The sequence below is a fragment of the Triturus cristatus genome, chromosome 10, assembly GCF_964204655.1.
Source record: "Triturus cristatus chromosome 10, aTriCri1.1, whole genome shotgun sequence".
NCBI lineage: Eukaryota > Metazoa > Chordata > Amphibia > Caudata > Salamandridae > Triturus > Triturus cristatus.
The window spans coordinates 540,323,469-540,346,277 of record NC_140593.1 but is presented as its reverse complement, the minus strand read 5'-3'; the positions used below and the strand labels follow the sequence as shown (position 1 = coordinate 540,346,277).

Below are 22,809 nucleotides of genomic sequence, written 5' to 3'. Positions count from 1 at the left end.
ACACCCTTAATCCAAGAGGAACGCACTATGGATGAACTAGTCAGGGAAATTTGCATACGCTTTTTCACCTCTCCCACTCATTCCATAAGTGGTCAGGGAACTCTGACAGACTTCTTTAACCTTGATACTCCTACCTCCCACATGGGCTCGACAACCATGGTACACAACACTAGTAGAGCTATCCCAAGTCCCTCACGAGAAGCTACCCAACTATCCAAACCTTCTCTCTCACAGCAGGGGCAGGGTCTTAGTTTGGATACTTAAATCTATCTCCAGAATACATGGATATTTTCTTTTTTTTTTTTTTTTTTAATTTTTATTGTGCAGGTAAAAAGGGGTACAAGCACGGGCCTACAACCACCTGGGCCGGCCGCTAGTATGCAGAAATGAGCAAGCAATTCAATAACAATGACTGGCCCGCGGGGGCTCCGCTAAATAACAGGAGATCAGGCTGCACATAAGGAAAGTCAGGATACACCCTTTTTACAGAAATATCAACGAAAGTAAAGAAAAACAAAAAGCAAGGCGAGAAACATTGAAAGGGCGTCTAACCACAGCGGAAGAACTCCACACAGGACCACCCTAGGGTGGTCGATAAAAAGGGGGGGTCTGAGAGGGAGGGGGGGGCCACGGGCAAACCAACTCTATACTCAGATGAACTAATTAAGCAAGGAACCGTCAAGGATCAGGGGGACAAGGCAACATCAGACGTATCCACCAGGGGGGAAGAACAGATATTCCCTCGATACACATTCCACTGACCCCAGATTCTACCCCACGCCCCGGGTTTACCACGGGCCACATACACCGTCTTCTCCCTGAACATGCACCAGTCCATGTTCTCCTTCCATACGGACACGGCGGGAGGCCGTTGGGAACCCCAAAGCTGCGCAATATCTCTCTTTGCGATCATGTTCCCAAGGGCCGCCCACCGAGCCTGGGCCGCATTATAGTCATTGGGCTCCCACACGTTCAGAACACATCGGCGCACCTCCGGCAGCAGAGCGACCCCAGTGACTCGTTTCATAACATCATGCACCTGGCGCCAATATTCCGCCACCTCGCGGCACACCCAGAGGATGTGGAGAAAGGTGGCACTGAGACCGCAGCCACGCTTACAGAGCCCGTCGTCAGAAAACCCCATCGAGACCAAACGGGGACCCGTCACATAGACACGATGGAGAATCTTAAGCTGGACCAGAGGATGACAGCGCAGACTGCCAGTCCTCGTCGTCCAACTCAACCCCATCTCCCGTCCATACCTCCCGAAGACGCACCAAGAGATCAGCCCGATTATTTATGAGTTTTTTATAAATCAGGGAGATAGTGCTGTCAGGGACGTGTCCGTCGAGTATACGGTCCTCGAGAGGCGAAGAGACCGGGACCGTGGTCCCCTCCCCAAAGACCGAGAGCAGGGCATGCCGAACCTGGGCATAGCGGAAGAACTCCCTTTCACTAAGCTCGTACTCGCTCTGAAGCGCCGCGAAGGATTTAACCGCGCCTTTAACCCATAGGTCCCCCACTCTGCTAATGCCGATCGTATCCCAGTGCTCAAAGCCTTTCGTTGTCCAGAGGCTTCCCAAGCGCTCCGAGGCGAACAGAGGAGTAGCACACGTCAACCGCTCACTCCAGCCCACAGCTACAATCGCCGCCTTCCACACATGTACCGCAATCCTAGTAGGGCCCGTGAAGGTCCTTCCGGCAGATCGAGAGTAAAGCGCTCTGTTATAGTTACCGCCGGGAAGCAGGAATTTATCCATCTCATAAGCCGGGTTCGAGCCAGGAGCGTACGTAGCATGGTTAATGGCAGACAGCTGGGAGGCCCAATAGTACCTTCTAATGTCAGGGAGCGCGATGCCCCCGTCATACCAGGGAAGAGTCAGCTTTGCCAAAGCGATACGCGCACGACCGTCCCAAACCAGTCTCCTCTGCAAACTCTCCACTTCCCTAAAGTAGGCCGCCGGAATGATATCGAAGGAGTTCTGGAGTGCGTAAAGAAATCTGGGAAGGGACATCATTTTAAACAGTGCTGCGCGACCAAGCGGAGACAAGGGCAACGTACACCACCGGGCCGTATCCGCCCTCAAACGCCGGAGGGGAGACAGGAGATTCTGCTCGTAGCGGACCGCCGGATCCAACGAAACGTATATCCCCAAGTATTTAAAGCCGGATTGAGATGTTTGGAGCGGAAGCCGCGGCGGCAGGAGAGGAAGGCCACCGGAGATAGGATACACGCAAGATTTGGACCAGTTAATTATCAAACCCGAATTTCTCCCGAAGGAAGTAAGAACATCAAAAAGCACGGTGAGCGACTTCCGCGGCGAGGTGAGGTACATAAGAATATCATCCGCGTACAACGAGACCCAATCCTCGAAGCCCGGGGCCCACCGGATCCCTCTGATCGAGGGCTCCCAGCGGAGCCAGGCAGCTAGCGGTTCCAAGGCGAGAGCAAAGAGCAGAGGGGACAACGGACACCCCTGCCTAGTACCCCTCCCGAGAGCGAAGGGCCGAGAAACCCGCCCATTGACAACAACCTGAGCCATTGGACCAGCATAGAGGAGCTTCACCCAACTAATAAATCCCTCCCCAAAGCCAAATTTCGCCAATACTGCCCAAAGGAATGGCCACTCGATGGTGTCAAAGGCCATCGTGGCGTCTAAGGAAACCAATATGGCCGGTTCAGAGAAGTACTCCGCCCTAGCGAGGACGCCATGTAGACGCCGCAAGTTGAGAGCGGTATTACGATGAGGGATAAAGCCGCATTGATCTGGATGTATCAAATCGCATATAACTCTCAACAAGCGATTAGCGAGGACCTTGGCAAGGATTTTCGGTTCGGCATTTAGTAGGGAAATAGGCCTATATGAGGCACAGCGGTCTCGTGGCTTACCGTCCTTGGGAATAACAACTATAGTAGCCAGACGCTGGTCGTCGGGAAGGGAACCCCGCTCGAGCGACTCCAGAAACATACGACGGAGGAAGGGCGCGATTTTATCCGGGCGTAGTTTATACAGTTCAATCGGCAGTCCGTTGGGGCCCATAGCCTTGCCCGAGCGGAGGGAACGAATCGCGGCAGCAATCTCGTCGACAGACAGAGAGGCATCCATCTGCTCACGGTCCTCTATGGATAGGCCGGGCAAGGCAATATCCCGCAGCAAGAGACGAGAGTCATCCTCATCTCTATCAGACACCGGGGAGTATACCGCCCGGAGGTGGTCCGCAAAACACTCCACAATCTCACCAGGGTCAGTCACACACACTCCATCCGAAACCCGAAGCTCCGGGACCACACGGTTCACTCTCGCCTTCTTATCCAACCAAGCAATCAGTTTACCTGCCTTGTCCCCGGCATCATACAACCTACCCTGTTGCTCCCTATACATAATCTTGGCAGCGTCAGTGACAAGAGACTTGTATTCAAACTGATTCAAGCTGAGGGCATGAAGCCCATCCTGAGTCACACCCGTCTCCAAGGCTGCCTCCAGCCCCGATATTTCAGTCTCCAGCTTCACCACCGCCTCATTCTTAACCCTCTTAGCCTCCACTATCTGGGATAGGGCATGCCCGCGGAGCACTGCTTTGAAGGCTTCCCACAGGGACACTGAGGACACCACCGACCCCTCATTCTCGAGAAAATACTGATCAATCGACTTAACAAGGCTATCACGAATCTTGGGGTCTCGCAAGTACCAAGGGTTAATAGGGGCGATCCGCCCAGCGGACCGCATCCCGGTGTCGAAAAGCAACCAAAGTGGGGAATGATCAGAGATACCTCGGGCCAAGTGCTTTACCTCTCGAATCCGGGCAGTCTGGGCCGCGGGCATAAGAAAATAATCCAATCTGGAGAGACTCCCGTGGGCCCCAGAGTGAAATGTGTACTGACACTGTGTCGGATGCATTAACCTCCAACAATCCATCAGACCGAAGGTATCCAAGAATCCGCCGAGCCACGCCTGGGCAGCAGGGAGGGCCCTGGGCGGGTGACGATCCAAATCACCCGAAACAACCGAATTAAAATCCCCACCCATAAGCAAAAGACTGTCAGGAAGCCCAAGCATCATACGACCCAAGTCTGAGAAAGTGGAGTTCTGGAGGCCCGGGGGAACATAAACCGAAACCAAGGAAAGGGACTGTCCCTCCCACCTCCCAGTCAGAGCCACATAGCGCCCTCTATCGTCTAGGACAACCCTGGTGATCTCTAGCGGAAGTGAAGATCGTATGAGAATACCCACCCCTCTAGAGCCAGTGGTGAAACCGGAATGGGCCACGAGTCCGTATCCCCCCCCTGTTCATGGCATGACAAACATTACCAACCAGATGCGTCTCCTGTAAGAATACCACATCAGGAGTCAAACGACGCAAATACTGCAGCACAACACCCCGTTTGATACGATCCCCCAATCCGTTGACGTTCCAAGACATCAGTCTCAACCCGTCCCCCCCCATCCCCTCCAGTAGATCAAGGATCCCCCTGCAAATAGCGCGACACTAGAAACTGAAGCAGAGCCCATACCTCACCTTGAAAACAAAAAAACACAAATCCAAACAACCCCACCCACCCACCAACCCCCCCCAAATTCAACTCCCCCCACCCTGCACCCCTGCGGTCCAGAAAACCACCCCAACTTGCAGTGTGCCTGTCGCCCTACAAACCCCATTCTACGAAAAGACCCCGGAGGAGGAAAGGGACCCGTCCCTGCCCGCCCCCAACACAGATCATAGTTAAACAAAATGTACAAAAGAAGTAGAACCCAGCCGAACAAAACAAAATGTCAAAGTCAAGGACCAAAAGTCACTCCGAAGGAGGCCCGCCACTCTCGGTACCACCAGAAGGCCCAGGCCGGTCACCCCGGTCCGGCAGAGAATCCAGCCAGTCACTCACGGTCGCAGGACAGTCAAAAAAGGTTGTCCGGTCTTCGTATTCCACTCGGAATCGCATCGCGGTCTCTGTAGTGAAAAAGTTTTGCAACAATAGGCCTCGGGGGAGCTCCCGGTCGCGGCCGACCGCCTGGGACTCGATGAGCCCGCTCCACGGCAAAGAACTTACTCAGGCCAGCGGGGGCAAGCTGTTTGAGGATGAGTTCCTCAACCACAAGATCCACCGGGCGATTGTCGGAGGTCTCTGGAACACCTATGACGCGGATGTTATTGCGTCGAGCCCGTCCCTCGAAGTCCTCCAGCCGCCGGGCCATCAGATCGTTGGCCGACTTGAGGTCGCCAAGAGCAGTCTGCAGGTCCGACACATCCGTACCAAGGGTGGACGTCCGCAAATCCAGCGATTGAACCCTCTCATTGGTCTTAGAGAGATCCGCCCGAATTAGCGTAACATCAATGGCCACTGTGTCGATTTTACGGGCCAAGGCCTCGTACTGCTTAGCGATGGTCTCCTTGATGCCATTAATGGCGCCCATAATGTCCTGCAGTGACAAATCCGGAGGGGCCGACGGAACACCCCCAGCGTCGTCCGGGAGAACACTGGCCGCCCCAGGGGACCCTTTACCATGAGTGTAGCGGTCCATGTTGTTGGTCTGGACCGGTCCCCCCCGTAGGGATGTCTTGGTCCTACGCCTCTCGGGATCCCCCCTGCCTCCCATGTGGAACCACGCTCACCGAAGGGGACCACCAAGGAAGCGTCAAAGTGGCACAGGCGAAGCCGACACGGGCCCTACCAGGGACCGCAGTGTGGCGGTGCGAGAGGATCAAAGTCAATGAGCACACTGGTGTCAGGCGGAGGCAACGACACGAAGCGAAGGCCGAGTGAAAACCCAGCCGCACAAGGCAACTCCACTGTCCAGCCACTCAGAGATCCAAAAGTGAAACCGAAAGTGCTGAGACGGCCGCTGGCGCAGCCCCGATGCCGTTGTTGTTCAACTATGCCCCGGCTCCACAGTTCACCCCCGCACCGGGCACAGCCATCCGCCGGGCCTCAAAAGTTCAAACCACCATAGATCAGGTCTCCCAGGTCCGTTTTGGTTTCTGAAAGGAGTTTAGGGTTCAGCCAACGTTCATCTTCTAGAATCCGTCAACCAAGTCAGGATAAAGTCAGGATAAGTTCCGAGGAGCAGCGAGGGTCCGGGGAGCCCTGTGCTCACGCGACCATCTTGGATGCGCGCTAGGCTCCTCCCATCTACATGGATATTTTTAAAGGGACCAGAAGACCAACCACAAGGCATGCTATGCTGCTAAATGGAAATGTTTTTTTTCACTATTGTGTGTCCCAAAACATTAATCTATCCTCTCCAACAGAACATCCACTAGTTTATTACTTGTTACATGTGCCTATGTTGCAGCATATCTACAAAACGGGAAGCAGCAATCCCTTTTCCACACTCCTATCATCAAAATCTTTATGTAAGGATTAAAAAGAGTCATTCCCCCTCGTACACCACCTGTACCTACATGGAACTTAAACAGTGTGTTAACTTGACTCATGGGGCCACCATTTGAACCTCTTCATAAATGTCAAATACTTTGTTTGTGTATCTGCAACCAACACATGCTACAAAAGGAGTGTGTTACTTACCCTGTAAGAATCTATTCTTAGTGTGTAGTGTTGCAGATATACATGTATCTCCCCACCCCCATGGGTATTAGATGGTGACAAATATACACAAACATGTTCAACAGCAAAGCTAACTTAGCAGACTATATCCTCACTCCCTGTATGGCAAAGGGAAAAAACATTTTCAAACAAAGGAGCCATTGAACATGCGCAATACCTCGAGGGGGAGGAGAGAACGCACAATGCAGATCATAAAACTTTCTTGAGGGAAAAACAACTTTCAGAGTCCAGTTCCCAACGGTAGATGGCAGGAGTATGCATAGCATGTGAATCTGCCTCACTACACGCTACGAATAGATTTATTTATTTAGAAAGTTTTGTATAGCGCGAACGTGACTCTAGAGGGTATCAGAGCCCTTTATATGAAGAGAATACAATTAGCCATTGGTCTGATCAACATGCAAACATAAGTGTGAGAGCCAAACACCTATCATGCAATACAATAGGATAAACAGTGGTGGGTCTGTAATAGAGCCAGTACTAGTAAGGACAGTGTACATAAGAGTTGGGTATCTATACCTTTTCATTGTCACTGATATATTGACTTAGGGTAAGAACTTAGTCAGTAAATAAGATTTGGCTTCTCTTTTGAAGGCAGAGGTAGAGTGAATTAGGCGATGGTTCGGTGGTAAAGAGTTCCATATCTTGGGTGCGATAGCCAAGAATGCTCTAGCCCCAGTTATCTTTTTCTGAGTTCGTTGGGGTTTCTGAAGCAAGGTGAACGCACTTCGTGAGGATCTGCTGCTTCCTGATTTTTCTAGCGTTTGGGCCAGGTAACTGGGGGTGTTGAAGTGTAACGCTTTGTGCGTTATGTAAGCATTTTTGAGTTGGATTCTTGCTTCGTATGGTAGCAAGTTTAAGGTTTTGAGGGCTGGTGAGATGTGCTCATTACTTTTGGTTCCGAGGACAAGAGTTGCTGCTGAGTTGAGGGAGGCTCCTTGTGGGGAGAGTTTGTATCTAGGTAGGCCACATGCTGTGGCACCCCCATAATCCAATCTGGGTAGTACTAGGGCTTGGATCGCTTGTTTTAGATCTTCATGAGGTAGGTAGGGTTTAAGTGTCCGCAGAATGCTCACTTGGTATCACTTGGTAGTTTGCTCCTTTGGTGGCTACACTAATGTGATCCTGCATATTTAGGTGTTTGTCTAATTTAATACCTAAAGATCTGACAGAGTCTATGATGTGGGGCGAGCATTTGAAGGCTGTAAGATGATTCACCCACAGATCAATCTTGGGGTGGTTAGTTATTCGGCAGAAATTCAGTTTTATATGCGTTGAGTTTGAGGTGGTTAACCGTGAGCCAGAGGTGTGTATTTTGTAGGATGGAATTGAGGGATATAATGTCATCAGGAGAGGCAATTTTGAGATATAACGGTCATCCGCGTACATATGGTAGTGGATGTTAGACGATTTTAGGAGGTTTGCTAATGGTTCCATTAATAGGTTAAAGAGAACGGGTGAGAGAGAGGATCCTTGGGGAACACCAAGAGTATTATGGCGTGGGCCTTAGAGAGAGATTGATTCATTTTGATTCTTAAGGATCTGTTTTGGAGGAATGAAGAGAACCATTGTAATACGACCCCTGAATTAGTTTGTTTTTTTTTAAATGGTTTTTATTAGCATTTCATTGTATAATACAGTACATATGAATCGGTTATCACAGAAATAAACATCATGCTACTTGTACACCATGGTGTTAATTATAGCAATGTCATAGCGTATAACTCATCCATCATTTCAGTAGGTAGCATCGCTGATGCAAGGAGGTACATGGGTATAGAGCATGTGTCCATGAGAGATGGTCTGTGGCCTGTACTGTAGACCGGGCGTAAGCTCTCAATGCTAGCCCAGTAGGTGACTTGATGCTATACTTGAGAATAACGATCTGAACTCTTCTTAACTGGGGGGTAGAACAGGGGTACACTTTGTCTATATTAGCATCGAATAATAAGGGCCAGCGGGTTAAGACTTCCGGATTATGCTTCTGGTTGCGCGGTGCTCAGAAGGGGGGGCAAGGGCATCAGACTGGAAGTGATGTATGGACCGAATGCCCCGGGCTACTATCCCTGGCCCAGCAGGTGCCTAATCTGCGGAGGTAATACGACCCCTTATAAGCCCATTCTTCCAGTAGTTTCAGTAGATTGTCATGTTTGACGGTGTCAAAGGCAGCAGGTAATATTAGAAGGCATGATTCGTTACGATCCAGCATTTTTAGTATGTCATCTACAATATGAGTAAGGGCAGATTCTGTGCTGTGATCTTGACGGAAGCCTGATTGGTGTTGATCGAGTAGTGGAATGTTTTCTATGTGATTGCAGAGTTGGTTCTGTACACATTTTTCTAAGAGCATTGCCAGCGTGGGGATGTTGGAGATGGGCCGGAAGTTGTTAGTATCGGAGCAGTCTGCCATAGGTTTTTTTTAAGATGGGTGTTACTTCCCCGCATTTCAGGCAGTCTGGAATAGTGCCTTGACGTAGTGAGGCGTTTACAATCTTTGACCATAGTGGAAGAATACAAGTTTTGATCTCTCCTTGAATATGCTGTGTGGTAGAGGGTCCGTGAAGTGGTTAGATGGGTTTAAGGAAGAAAGAATGTTGTACATTTCCTGTTCGCAGATTGGAGAGAAGGTGTTCCAAGTGGCATTGTTTTTGGAGGGGGGCCAGGGTGGTTCCTTCCCTTCCGTAAATTGGGAGTTGTATGAGAAGCTGAGTGGTGCAGCCGGTAGTAGTTCCTTCGCTAGTTGAAGTTTGTTCTCTATCTTTGTTGTTTTTGTCCTTGAAGAAGGTGGCCAGTTCTTCGCAATTTGGCAGGCTGCTGGATCCGGTGTCTAACGGGTTTGATGTGTTGCGTGACTGCTGTTTGACTATTTCAAATAGTTTTTTGGGTCTATTTCTGGCTTGGTCGAGTTGAGTTCTGATAAAATTAACTTTTGCTTTTCTTATTCTTCTATTGTAAATGTTCCTCATTGATCTTAAGCGTTTTAACGATTTCACGGATGGGGAGTATCTCCATGCTCTTTCTGCTGTTCTTAGATTGCGTCTTTCTGTGTTCAAGTTGTCATTGAACCATGGCTTTGAGTTTTTATTGGAAATATTTTTCTGTTGTAGGGGTGTGCTGGAGTCCATGACTTCCCACATAGAAATATTGTAGTAGTCTGTAGGGGCATTGACATCCTCCATGTTGGTCTGTGGGATCAAGTTGTTGTTGCATAGAGCGGTTAGTGCATTGTGGTTTATATTGTGAAGATTCCTTTTCCAATGTTTGTTTGTTGCATACATTAGAAAGGATGGCCCCATAGTGCATGCAGTAAAGGCCATACAATAGTCCAGTGTACACAACAAATTAGTCCCTAATATTTTGGTCAGTGCACGGGTTTTGTAGAACTTGCGACCAATAAACCTGTTCCAAGGAACATCTGGCCTTTCACTGTCAGCTGCACAGTTTTTGGTCATAAGTCTCTGGCACGAGGCTGGGTGAACCAGAAGCCCCCCCGCTTGGTACACTTTTGGTGTAAGAATAAAAAGTATGCTTATTCTTTGAACCTATTGCCTCCTGAATTCTGAAAACATTCCTTCCAACAGAAATGTAGATCTGTGATCACATTTTTGGTAATTAAGATATTTCATACAACATAAGCATAATGGTTAAATTGACTCACTACTTTGTCTTTAGTCATTTATTTAAAAGGTTGGGATGCTCTCAAACCATACTGTCTTTGTCATAGTCCTTGAATTTCACAAAAATAAAAACTGGAATTGGGTGGCAGTGAGCTTGCCAACGATTAAGTACCCCCAAACAATTGGTGCTTTCTCTTTGGGGCTTTGTCTTTATTTTGTTAATTTAGTGCACGTGTAGTTTTTTTTTAACTGTCAAGCTGATTCTTGGGTGTAGACATTTTACAGTTCCAAATCTTAAAGCTGACATAAGAATAATAATCACAACTTTTGTTTGAGACCCTAACCTGAAAGATTATTCTGACCTGCTCGACGTTCAATCTTTGATGGGTGACATAACCTGAGTGATAGCCCTGTTACATGAGCCTGTAAACTCTGTCTGTTGTCTGAGGTTATGAGGTGTGGTCAGTTTTGTAAGTTTAAACCCTGCTTGTTCCAATGCAATTCTGACTCATAACCTTTAATTGAGTCTCTCATAGTAGGGGGCTTGAAGGGAAATGTAGTACTGAAGTAATATTGTATGAAACCTGGTTGTCCTAGTGATATTCTTTTTTGTGAACTGCCTGTATCCTCTGTATTCTTTTTTTAAAATTACTTATTATTAATAAGAAAAAAATTGAAAAATGCGCGATGTTGTCTCAGATTCTGCTTGTAATGGAATTGCACCCCAAATACTCTTATGGAGGGCCAGGCTTGCTTGAGACACATTTGGGAATATTTAGTTTTTCTTTTAATCAAATTTATGTGATAAAGCTGCCCTAATTCATTATTTGGCTACACATTTTCTGGTGAAAGAACCTACCTGCCCCCTTCACCTACGCAGCGCCCGCCACCACCCCTCGAATGGAAGAAGTTGGGTTTCTATGCTCTACTGGCTCAAGTGCAAATACTTTTCTAGATCACCTGGCAGCACTAGTCATATGTTGATAGGTTATGGACAATCACTTGCTCTTTGAGTATCCTTTAAACCTCATTCCCTCAGTCAATAGGTGGTCTCATTTTTCACTGTTGAGACACCCTAAATCTTGGTCTACTCGTTGATGCTCAGTTAGTTGTAGCACACAGAGATCACAAATACTGCTTATTGTGTGCATGAAAGGAGGGTGAGTCGGCATTGATACTGATGGCATTTATGCAACTGTTGTTAATAACCAGATTCCACTTTGCAAATTTTCATTTGTAATGAATGTTATCAACACAATAAAGTTATTCTTTGCTAACTTCCTGTATTATATTGCCCGTTTTCACAGGATAGCACAGATGTATGGACTTTCAGAACATCATATAAAAATTATAATAAATCGGAAACAACTTGAAATTGGTAGGTTTGTTTGATTGAAATCATTGTATTTCTTATGTGAGATTTAACATGCTTGGATTATTATAAAACGTTCACTTTCCTACCACGTGAAATGCAAAATCCCCTTATGCTTGAATCACACGTCAACAATATATGTATTTTTAAAGATGTAAAAGAAACCTGCTTCTAATCTGTCTTGAGGTTTGTGTTTTTGTACAGGTGGCTATTGCTCCAAGTTCGAAAAACTATTGAATCCGCTTGCAGGGAAATTTGTGGCATCCTACAAAATACCTAAAATAATAATACATTTTGCAAAGAAATCTGAAGCATGGATCACATTTTCATTTTTCTTCAGTTACCTCATTTGCACGATTCCCAATCTTTGAAGTAGGGTGCACACCAGAGGATGGGATTACATTGAAATTCTCATTTTAATTTTGTGATTTTGGCCGTCTTACCTTCAAATGCACAAGTATTCAAAATGTATTGACTGCCTTACAAAGTAGAAAAGGCAATGTTAAGATTGTAGAGATTATGCTGCAAATTAAAAACACGCTGAATGCCCTGACCATTTGTAGTATAGTCTCCACTAAATGGAAAAAAGTTGACTATTCCAGATATACAACAGTCTGTCCTTTCTGAAAACTGTAACGATAAATGGCTACAAACAACAAGCATTCTCAAAATTAATAGCTATCAGCTTTCATTATCCAATCTTTTAATTTTTGCCAATGCTTTATTGCATGAGGATAAAAATAACGTATTTTCTGTTGGATAAGTAACCGCATCAATGAAAACAAAACATCGCCACACCAGGATGATATACACACACGCCTACATAAGCAGGCTTGCACATATATGCATCATGACGCTGTAGGCACTTTTTTCACATTTATTTTGCCATTCCAAGACGATGGACGGCAATCTTCTAGTGGTAACTTAAAACAAAAATGCAGCAAAGGTCATCAATATGAAAGGAGCGGTAACAAATTGCAGCTTTCGGAGACCTTCAAAATAGGAAAAAAACAAAATTGCAGAGGGGGACAAATGAGGAAAGGTTAGCGGTTTCTGGTGGGAACAGAGTGTAGTCACTGAAGCCATAGAGTGTAGGGGAGCAACACATCGGCAGGCATGGTTTCTTTAAAGACTATGGTAAAAAAAAAAAAATTACAACAACAGATAAAGCCAGGTGGTAGGAGTGAGGGAAGCAATAGACAAGCTGGGGAGTGGTGTGCACTGGTTTGAACAAAGGTTTCGAATTGCCTTGAGGAACTTAAAGTTAAATCTAGGATTCCCCACATTCTGTTGTGGTATCGGGGCTTGGGCAACTTGCATCATTGGGGCCTAAGACATATTAGGTTTTTGCATTCTCTGTATTTGGTTATTCAGCATTTGCACCAAGTTAACATTCTGTATTTGCGGGTAAATGAAGTTTGACACTTGATTGTCATTTAGCCCCTTACTGCGATTCAAGCATCATTCCCGTTACCAATGCCCAAACTTGTTACAATAATGTCATGGATTTGATTTCTTCACCGTCGCCACATCAGTCCCTCTACTTGGATCAACAGGACCACCGCAGCCTCTGCCTTTGCATTCCACTAACATTTCCCACATAAGGCCCATTCTAAAATCCCTTATGAGCCAATTTGGTCTGGGCCAACATAAACTTCTCCTTAAGCTGCTTCTGCTTCGTTATCTGTTCATCACTGTAGTATTTTGCATACAGAAGGATCTCCACTAATAGCTTGTTCTGCCATCCTATTATATTCTTCTGAATGTGCATGCTAATCTCCGCCCGCAACCCAAGACCAAATTGAGACTCAAAGGTGCTCATATTTCCCCTTTCTGGGTTATACTCACTCCTCAGCTACCTCAAACCCCTTCAAACTGGTTCCAATACCACTGATCTTCCAAACAGGGGATGGACTGCGCTTTGGCGATTACAGATTTCACCCAGGTTATTCTAGCTCCCTAGACGTCCGTGACAAACTGTCCTCTGATCGCTATCACATGATAGACATTTGAACCATAGTCCCTTAGTGAAATCATCAAACAGAATATCCCACTGGTTTTATGGACATTTGGTTGTTGACTTCAAGTGTTGAAAGGGAGCTAACATTTCAAGTATATTGAGAATGCAAAGAATTCAAGAGGCTTCACATGCTATCTTCTAAGTCAGGGTAGAGACTGCCTCGAACTATGTAACACTTACTAAAAACAAAACCAAAGGTTCCAGAAAATCCGTATCTCGCTCCCACAGTCCAAGACCAATCCCGTGGCGGCATTTGCCGAGAACTGGTAGACTCCCTGCATTCCCACTCTCACACAATTAGGTACACATATGTCCTTGAGAGTTGCATCTTCCTAGTATGTTGAGTACAGGAGGCTCCTTTCACCGTCATCTTATCATGTCTGCTGCCAGTATTCTCTTCCCAGTCCTCACTATCAGTCTAATACATAACAGTAAACCTTTCTCTAGCTTACAAGGAACCCGATAACCCACATGCAAAGGAAAGAGAAACAAGACACTGGTAAACTTAAAATGTGAAATACTCATCTAAGGCCCAGAGTCAGGCTAAGTTAACACGAACATCAAAATGGAAATACACTGCAGTATTATTCATCCTTAGCAATCAAACGATTATTTTTAAGTGTAAGTACATTCTGTAATAGCGGTTACATTGATTATCATTCAATCTAGTATGACATCTCAACAGGCTAAGAAGTGATAACCTACTAAAATTCTTGTTAAAGTGGAGCACACCTCAAAGAATGTTAGACCCATTGAAAATATGAATCACATGTAAATGCATATAAATGATGTATAGAAGGTGGAGTCTAAAATTACGCTGCTCCAGTATCAAATTAATTGTGGCAGTAAAGCCGACTTCATACCCAAGTCAAGTTTAATGTCATTTGTGAGGAAAATCAACTTTCAGAAAGTTGCCACTCTGTTGCCCGGTGTATCCGGTGGCGTTTTTAAGTTGCTGGCCATCAGACAGCTTCTGCCCTCTGAGGGAGTAGAGTAAAGGACTCCAAAGCTCAGGAAAAATAGAGTCCTGCCAGAGAGTGAGGTTTTACCCATCCTTTGCAGGAAGTCACACCGGATGTTGGACCAAAAGGCCCGCTTAAAAGCGGAAGCCGCTTTTATTGGGCAAATGGCGATCACACTCTAGTAGTGCTGCCCTTTTGTTCAGTTAGACGGGCTGGCAGCGGGAACAGAGAGGGAAAACCAGATTCCAATCGTTTTTTTCCCTGGGGTGTGTAGTCCACTGGTAGCCAGACCTCTAGGGTGGGTTACCAAGCTCATAACATTCAGGGAAGGGTTCAGACATTTTGGGAGTGGGCAGAATAGTGCATTCGGGAATTGCCAGATGCCACATATAGCCGAAAGTAATCATAAGGCGCAAAGGATCCTGGTCGGCCATTGGGTAGTAACTGCATCATCCCCCCCCCTCCCAGGGAACTTTCTGGGCATAAATATGGCACCTTGAACCTTAGATAATATCTGGACTGGAGAGAGGACTGAAGGAGTGCCTTCTGACCCCTGGAACTGGTAAGAGAGGGCTGCACCAACCACTCAACTGCACCTGCTGCTCCTTGGGCTAGTATAGAGAGGACTATGCCTGTGATGCCTGGCTCATGGAAAAGCCTTTGCCGAGCCACAGGCCGAAGTAATGACTCCAAGGGTCAGTCGGCTGGCACCTTGTTCCAGCGCCAGGGCCATAACAGCTAAAGTCGCCTGTCCAAGGCAGTCAGTGGCTATCTCCAATGGAATCACAGCTGACCGCCGACGATCAGCCAAGAAGACCTCCTCTTAAGACTCAAAAGTTGGACCCCTGTCTGCTTGACCCCAGAGTGTGAATTGGTTGCCAAAGATGGACACTAGCTTTCACTAAAGGATACTGCTGGGCCAGCTGTGACCGGGGATCAGTAGCCCAGCCTTTGCTGAGCTTCTACTACTCAAAGAGAACTTTGAGGGACTCCAGCACCTGTTGCCAAAGTTGCCCCACCTTACCCATGGGCCGAGGAATAACCCCAGGAAGGCCTCTGTTGACCGCACAGCACCAGAGGCATCTTTCAGCATCTTCTGCATGCTGCATCCCCAGATTCAAGACCACTTCATTGAAGTCTATGGTGGTTTTGATGTAAAGCATGGACCTTGACTCAAGACTGCTTCGTTGACCAGATAACTGTCCAAATACTACTTACTGACCACCCTGACCTTCTCTCGACCGTCACCCAGTTCCCGACTGGATTCGCCAAACACAACTCTTTAAAACTCTTCAAAAGATCCCAAACTTTATTGGTACCAGTGCGTGTTTGCGCTTTGGACTGAAAAACTGAGATTTACGTTTTACTGAAAAGTCTATACCTCCGTAATCCTTTAGTCGATTTTGCTAATCTTGGTGTCTAAAACTGATAAAAATATCTATTTTTATAAATCTGTGTTGAATTACTTTCGTGCTGTATGACTTTCCTATTTCATTGTTTGGTGCTTGTAAATGCTTTAAACTAGTTCCTTTGAGTAACATTGCTGCTCGAAGCCACAACTACCCAGGGTTGAGCAAGGGATTTACAAACGAGCCTGACTGGACCAAAATGGTTTTGAGAATGTATTACATGGTGAGGCTGCACAAGCACACCATATAATACACCACAGTCCTAACATTGATTCCCAGCAGTGGGATCCAGAAACTGTGTTTAGCTGTACCAGATAATTAATACGATGGTAACCATGGAAAATTCGCCAAGAGGACGGCGAGAAAAAGTTTTAAAAGTTTTTGCCAAGTTCGGAATATCAAAGGTCAGTTTTCCAGGATTTTGCCAACTTGCAGTAAAGTTCACAAAAACTTGGCAAAGTTACAAAAGGTTTGGTAAAATTTTGCTGAGTCTCCAAAGGATATGGAAATCAACTAGGCCATCTTGCCCACACTAAAAATCAACAATCTGAGGGTGCTGTGCATGAACAGAAAAATAAGTCTGGGGTCAATGCCAAGAAAGAGGACTTGGAAAAGGCCCTCAGAGCCTTGGAAGAAGGCAGGAGAGCTCAGGCTCAACTTGCTGAGGTGATTACCCCTGACAGTGGGGATGAGGATGATGTCAGAAATCTCTTTGATGAGGAAGGTGAGGTGAACAGTGAGAGTGTGGCCACCACAGTTTGTTCACGCCATGCCTCCACATCTGGGAGTGAGAAGAGCTCCACTTCAGTGAGGGAGCTCAAGTATCTAGATTTTCATCTCAACCTTCTACAGCTCCAAGAGAGTAGGTTGGCCAAAACTGGCCCAGGAGAAGCAAGACTGAAGTCCCAAGGACATGGTAACACGTGAGTGTGGAAGGAGACTAGTAAGCCAATTAAAAAGATGGGAAAGATGATGCAGGGGATGAACAAACGCAAGTAAAAGAAAGTAGGCCAACTAATATAAAGCAAGTAAATGTAACCACAAAATCAACCAATAAGCCTAATCCTACTTTAGGTCTTTGGGATGATCCACACGATGCTTTGTCCTACAGGCATCTAAAAGCTGTCTATAGGAGACACATAAAAGCTATGAGGTATTGGTAAGAAATGGATTTTTTTCAGTTCTATTTGTGTTTAAAAACTTGGAAGCTGCAGACGTTAGCAGCACAGACATTTTACTGGTGCAATTTACATGAAAAACACAGATTCTGTGTGCATAGCATTTTAGTGACATTGTTAAAAGATTGAGTTATGTTCTATATCTTCAATTCACAAATTCAAAAAATTGTTGTGTATCATTACAATCTCACCAATATGTGGGGAAAAATTCACAATTAGGAACTGATGTTTTCTTAAAGTACAAGTTTGAAGGTTCAAATGTGAACATACTCGAATATGAATAGAAGGCTTACCAATAGTGTCTGAAATTCCTCTGCTGTTAGGTTCACTAATGAATTTGTCACATTTGCTTTCTCAAGAAGAGTTTGTGGGTGATTTGAATTGGATAGCATGTATTAACTCATACCACTGACTCTTGGATGGCTCCGTTCACGTTTGAATATGAACTCTAAATGTTATTCCGTAGATCATTAGCAAAAATGAATTTGGTTAATTTGTATGTTTTATTACTTTTATACTTGCAGAGAAAACTCTTGAAGAGCAAGGTGTGACACATAATGTAAAGGTTATGGTGCTTGAACTAAATTACACAGAAGAGGAAGCCAAGAAGAAGGCTAATGAGCAAGAAAAAGAAAAGGAAGAAGCTGAGGAAAGAGATGAAACTATTAAGAAAAAGATGATGAGAACTAAGAAAGGACTTGAAATTCTTGCCCAGAGAGGTACATATTTGTTGAAGTAAAAAGTTCAGGCTCGATTTTCAATTGCTTTTGGTGAACATATTGAATTTTGGCTTACAGAGTTTGAGTTTCTACTATCTTTAGGTTGATCTTTTTATAGCAGACGTTGTCTCATCAGTGACCTTTAAGGCTTTTAACTCTCACTGATCTCAGTTGCTGTCAACACTCCTTTTCCTTCCTGTTTTGCAAACGTGTTAGCACTCATCCAACTAAATCCCTGCACAAATCTTTAATCTACTAACTTGTGGTGCGTTTGGCGAGCGACACACACTTTACGTTCGGCCATATTCAAATGCAGATGTAGAGCGTATTTTCTCGCAAGAGACAGAGAGCCCGATGTATAGAACGGCAGGCGGCCCGCAATTCCTCCTTGGGGATGGATTTAATTACTCTGTCCCCAAGACCGAGAGACCACCAGCCAAATTCATAAAGGACCGCCAATCAGGTAGTTATTTATAAAAACGCTGGCAGGAACAGCCGTCACGGCGGCTCCTGACAATGCATTTAGCAAACAGCAATCTTTTTTCTTTAAAAAAAAAAATCCTAAACAGGGTTTCAAAAAAGAAAAAAATTACAATGCTCCCTTCGCCATGGGAGGTTTCTCCATCATCAACCTAATTCTCAGTTTTTCTGCCTTGTCTTTATTACTGAGTTATACATAGGTATATCCCTTTCTTTGCAGACCTTTCTGCAAATCATGTGATCAATCAATCAGTCAGTCAGTATTTGTCAAGCACAGCTGTTTACCCTTGAGGGTATCCAGGCGCTAAGATCTCGCTGGTCTCCATTGAACAGCCAGGTGGAGGCGTAGGTCGTTCCAGGACTTGGCTGTGAGGTGGGAGAAGGAACGACCTCCACTGCAGCTTCGGCAAATGTGGGGAGTGTGTGCGAGGGAGCAGAACGCATGTGTCTAGTGGGTTGATGGAAGTTCAGTCGGCAGTTGATGTATGGTGGTCCCTGGTCATGGAGGGCCTTGTAGGTATGTGTCAGCATCTTGAACTGGCATCTCTTCTGGATGGAGAGCCAGTGAAGATTCATGAGGTGGGGGGTGATGTGGGTGCATTTTTGGAGTTGAGGATGAGTCTGACAGTTGAGTTCGGTATAGTCTGGACTTCTTTGAGGAGTTGGGTTGTGATTCCGGCGTAGAGCGTGTTTCCATAGTCCAGCAGGCTTGATTGACAGTTTTTCTGATGTTGACGAGGATCAATCTGAAGGTTTTTTGGAGCATACGGAGGGTGGCAGCAGGCAGAGGATACTGTGATGGAAGTGCATGGACTTACTAAATTGCATCTCACATGTAATGGCACTGCTTGTGCATACATGGCTTTCCCTCTGCGCATGAGATTATGCCTTAGCAGCTGTTCCTTTGTGTACAGGGCTGCATGTGTCATGTTAAGGCAGTGCATCTCTTTATACTGATGCATCTGCCATGTTTTAGCAGTATCTTTGCAGTTGACATTGTGTCTAACATATGAAGACTGTACCTAGGCTATGAGGTTGTACTTGCTGGAGAACATAAACACAGTGTAACGCTTAACTTATTTGTAGAGTGCAACATTTACCCCCAATGAGGTCTCTTGGCATTGTTGACAGATAACTGGTGTTTATTCTTATCCAACTTGGTGGTGCCCGTATTATCACCCTCAGAAGGATGAAAACCAGAGTGTGACTCCTGGGATTCTAACCTTTCAACCCTGTGGTGAAACCGAGATCTTTGGAATGCATGCGTTACTCCACCGAGCCACGAAACCTAGCTAATGATGACATTGCCTTTGGAAAGTAATGGTAGTATTTGATCATTTAACTCAGTTTTTCTACTTCTAATTGAGCATATGCGGCAGCACCTGCCTTATGATATTTGTCCTCGGACAGAAGACAACCGTGCCTTTTAATAGGAGGCTGTTCGTGGGTATATGGTAGTTACATGTAGAACATGTAGAAATATGAGGCAGTGCATTGCTGAAGATAGTCAGGCCTATTGGATTTACAATTGCTCATTTTGATATGTTTCTAGAGTCTTTTATACAACAAGATTTGATATTCTGCCACAGGCATTAAGAACTCAGTAAATGTGACATCCAGAAGATCAGTTGGACTGCAGCCAATGCACAACCCATTGAGCAATGTTTGTGTAAGATGTATTTCTGATAATGATCAGTCCCTTGAGACAAGCCAGGAACACTTTAGTGAAAACCCAAATCCTTTTTCATAAATAAATCACACACTCTAGGAGCATTGCGAAACAGAATGTTTATTTTAAACATGAATTTTTAAAGCCCAATCTAGTACATACATACAGGCACATGCATCAAGCTAGGCAATTACGATTCCTTAATAGCGATTATTAAGGAATCGCTATTAAGGAATCGCAATTGCCTATGCATGTAGGTTTTGCAAAAATATTTGCGATTCATACACATTCCTTAATTGCGAATCCCAAATAGCGATTCGCAATTAAGGAATGTCTTCCCATTCATTCCTATGGGCCTAGCGGCCTATAGGAATGAATGGGAAGCGATTCGCAATTTGCGAGTTCCAAAAAGGTAGTCGCAAATTGCATTCGCAATTTGAAGGTTGCTAGGGGGCCTTAAAGGCCACCCTGCTGCACCCCCAAATTTGGCATGTATGCTCATGTGGCGCACACATATGCCCTAAGGGCATATGTGTGCACCATATGGCACTTTGAAAAATGCCCTTTTGTGCATTTTTCAAAGTATTTGCAAATTACCATCAACTTGCAGTTGATGGTAATTAGCGTTTCCTAAATGCGAAGTCTCATTTAGGAAAGGCTTTGATGCATCCCAAATAGGGAATCACAATTTGCGATTCCCTAATAGCTTTAGCAATTTAGATAATCGCAAGATTTGCGATTACCTATATTGCGAATGGGTTTTGGGTTTGATGCATTGGAAATGGCATTTTACCGGCCGCAAACGACCCGATTCTGCGAAACGGCCCGTTTGCGGCTGGTAAAATGCTTGATGCATGTGCCGGTATATGAATTGTAACCACATAGAATATAAACAATAAAGCACGGAGTGAATTAATTAATTCCTTGAACGGGAGGAAATATTCTAACTGGGATATAGTATTTCTAGAGTTTAACACTTTTCTTTGCTACTTCTTGGCCCTACGCTAGCTCTAGCAGATTAGTGAACAACTAGCCTATCCTAACTTTCAAAGGTAGTGCACACTCCATTCCTGATTGTGAGCAACCACACTTATTGTTCTGTCTGAATAGCAGTGCTACTATTTCTGCTGCTACGCAGCTGTGTGTATCAAAGAACTAACGTAGGCCCTAGGCACCCTTAATCACCTAAGTAGGCGGTGAAGGCCACTTGCTGCCAAAATCGGTGCTGAGGTTGTGCTGGTTCTGTCATTGTATCTCTAATCGAAGATCTCCTTTCTAATGTGCAACCCTCCACTCTCACTCTTATAATGCTTTAGCAGAGACCTATTGATGGGTTGTTAGGATAAGCAATCAATAATAAGTAGAGCAATGCCTTTTCAGGCATTTCAAATTATTGAAAAATGTTCTTTGAGAGAAACAAAATGTAGCTGCAGACACTATTCTTCTAGAAGCTCTATATGTTTTGTAACGAATAACAATTATATACTTCAGCAGAAATGATTAAATAACATATGTTTATTCACATACGCTTGCTTATCATATTTGCAAGAAACGGTTGAAGATCAAAACAACGTTAAGAATGAGTATTTGATGCATTCACAGTTGTGCATTTCTTGATTATATGACTAACACATTTCATTCTAAAACGATAGGTCTCTAGAGGGAGTTTGAACATATTTCAGACTGGTTTTCTCTCAACCTACTCCAAAATGATTATCATCAATGCAAGGTTTGGGGCTAACTTCTTGCCTTTATGGCCAGTTGCAACCAACCAAGTACTTTTGGCACCTAATCTAATTTTTAGATGCCACATTTTTTAATATTTTGGGTATCCAGTTATTCTTCTGTAATGAAAGCAAAATCATTTCCTAGGTCATTCCTAGGTAATTTCCTTGAGGACATTGAGAAGACTGACACAAGCACACAGGTACTCTGAACTGGCTGAGACACGAACACTCATTGAGTGGGTCATTTTCAGCACGCATCCCAATCCCCTCTGACCCCTAATTGACAGAAAAGGACTCTGCCCTACAGCTGCTCTATTGCTTTCCTCTTCTCCTGCTCTTCCCTCCATAAGCGATATTCTCTTGGTAGCTACTAACATCTGCAACTTTCACCAAACTAGCATTAAGTTCTGACCAGTCTCTTAAGCCTGCTTTATAAGCGCAAAGCATTTAACAAGGTTGCTGCTAATAATTATGCTATTGTGGATTTAACTGCCCCTCAAAACAGATCCTCTTTTAAGATACACTATGTGACACATTCACACACTTGCGACCTCTAAATGTAGCTAGCTGACTCTTTGACACCCTGAGCCAACAATGCAAGGAAACCTTTATCAGCCAAAGCGTTATAATGTGACCAAAGGATTCTAGTAGCAATACTTTTGAAAGAGCCTGGTCTCTAGTATTAAGACTGTGCTACCTATTTTTCGGTGAGTGAGAACATGAGGCATACACTGCAGGTTTTCTTTCAGCAAAGCTGCTGGGCTGCCATTACAAGTGTGTCTGTCGCGCGCAGAGCATCTGTATAGGTGTGTGACTTTGATAAGAAATAGAGAAAAAGTCCATGGGCTCTAGATTTCTTATTTAATATTGTCAGGTGAGTCAATTAAAAGCTGTTATGTGACCAAAAACATCAGAATATGATATAATGTCACAGAAGTAGTAAATTTCGCATGCCACTCTACTCGTAGTATATAGTTGGAGGAAACAAAAAGGAGAGACAAGATCAAAATAAGGCTATGCAAACTGATACTGGAAAGTCCAGCGTCATCCGCTCACCTTAGAGCCGAAGTCAAGGATATACTCACATCGCCAAG

At 45.1% G+C, this 22,809-nt stretch overlaps 1 protein-coding gene across 1 annotated transcript in view; it reads left to right on the top strand.

Moving 5' to 3' along the window:
• Positions 1–22,809, top strand: part of NUB1 (negative regulator of ubiquitin like proteins 1) — a 260,190-nt gene that overhangs the window by 57,793 nt on the left and 179,588 nt on the right. Inside the window, exons 5-6 of the mRNA XM_085632023.1 lie at positions 11,487–11,557; positions 17,645–17,839. Of these exons, the coding sequence (XP_085488149.1) occupies positions 11,487–11,557; positions 17,645–17,839 (266 nt within the window). The remainder of the gene's footprint in view (positions 1–11,486; positions 11,558–17,644; positions 17,840–22,809) is intronic.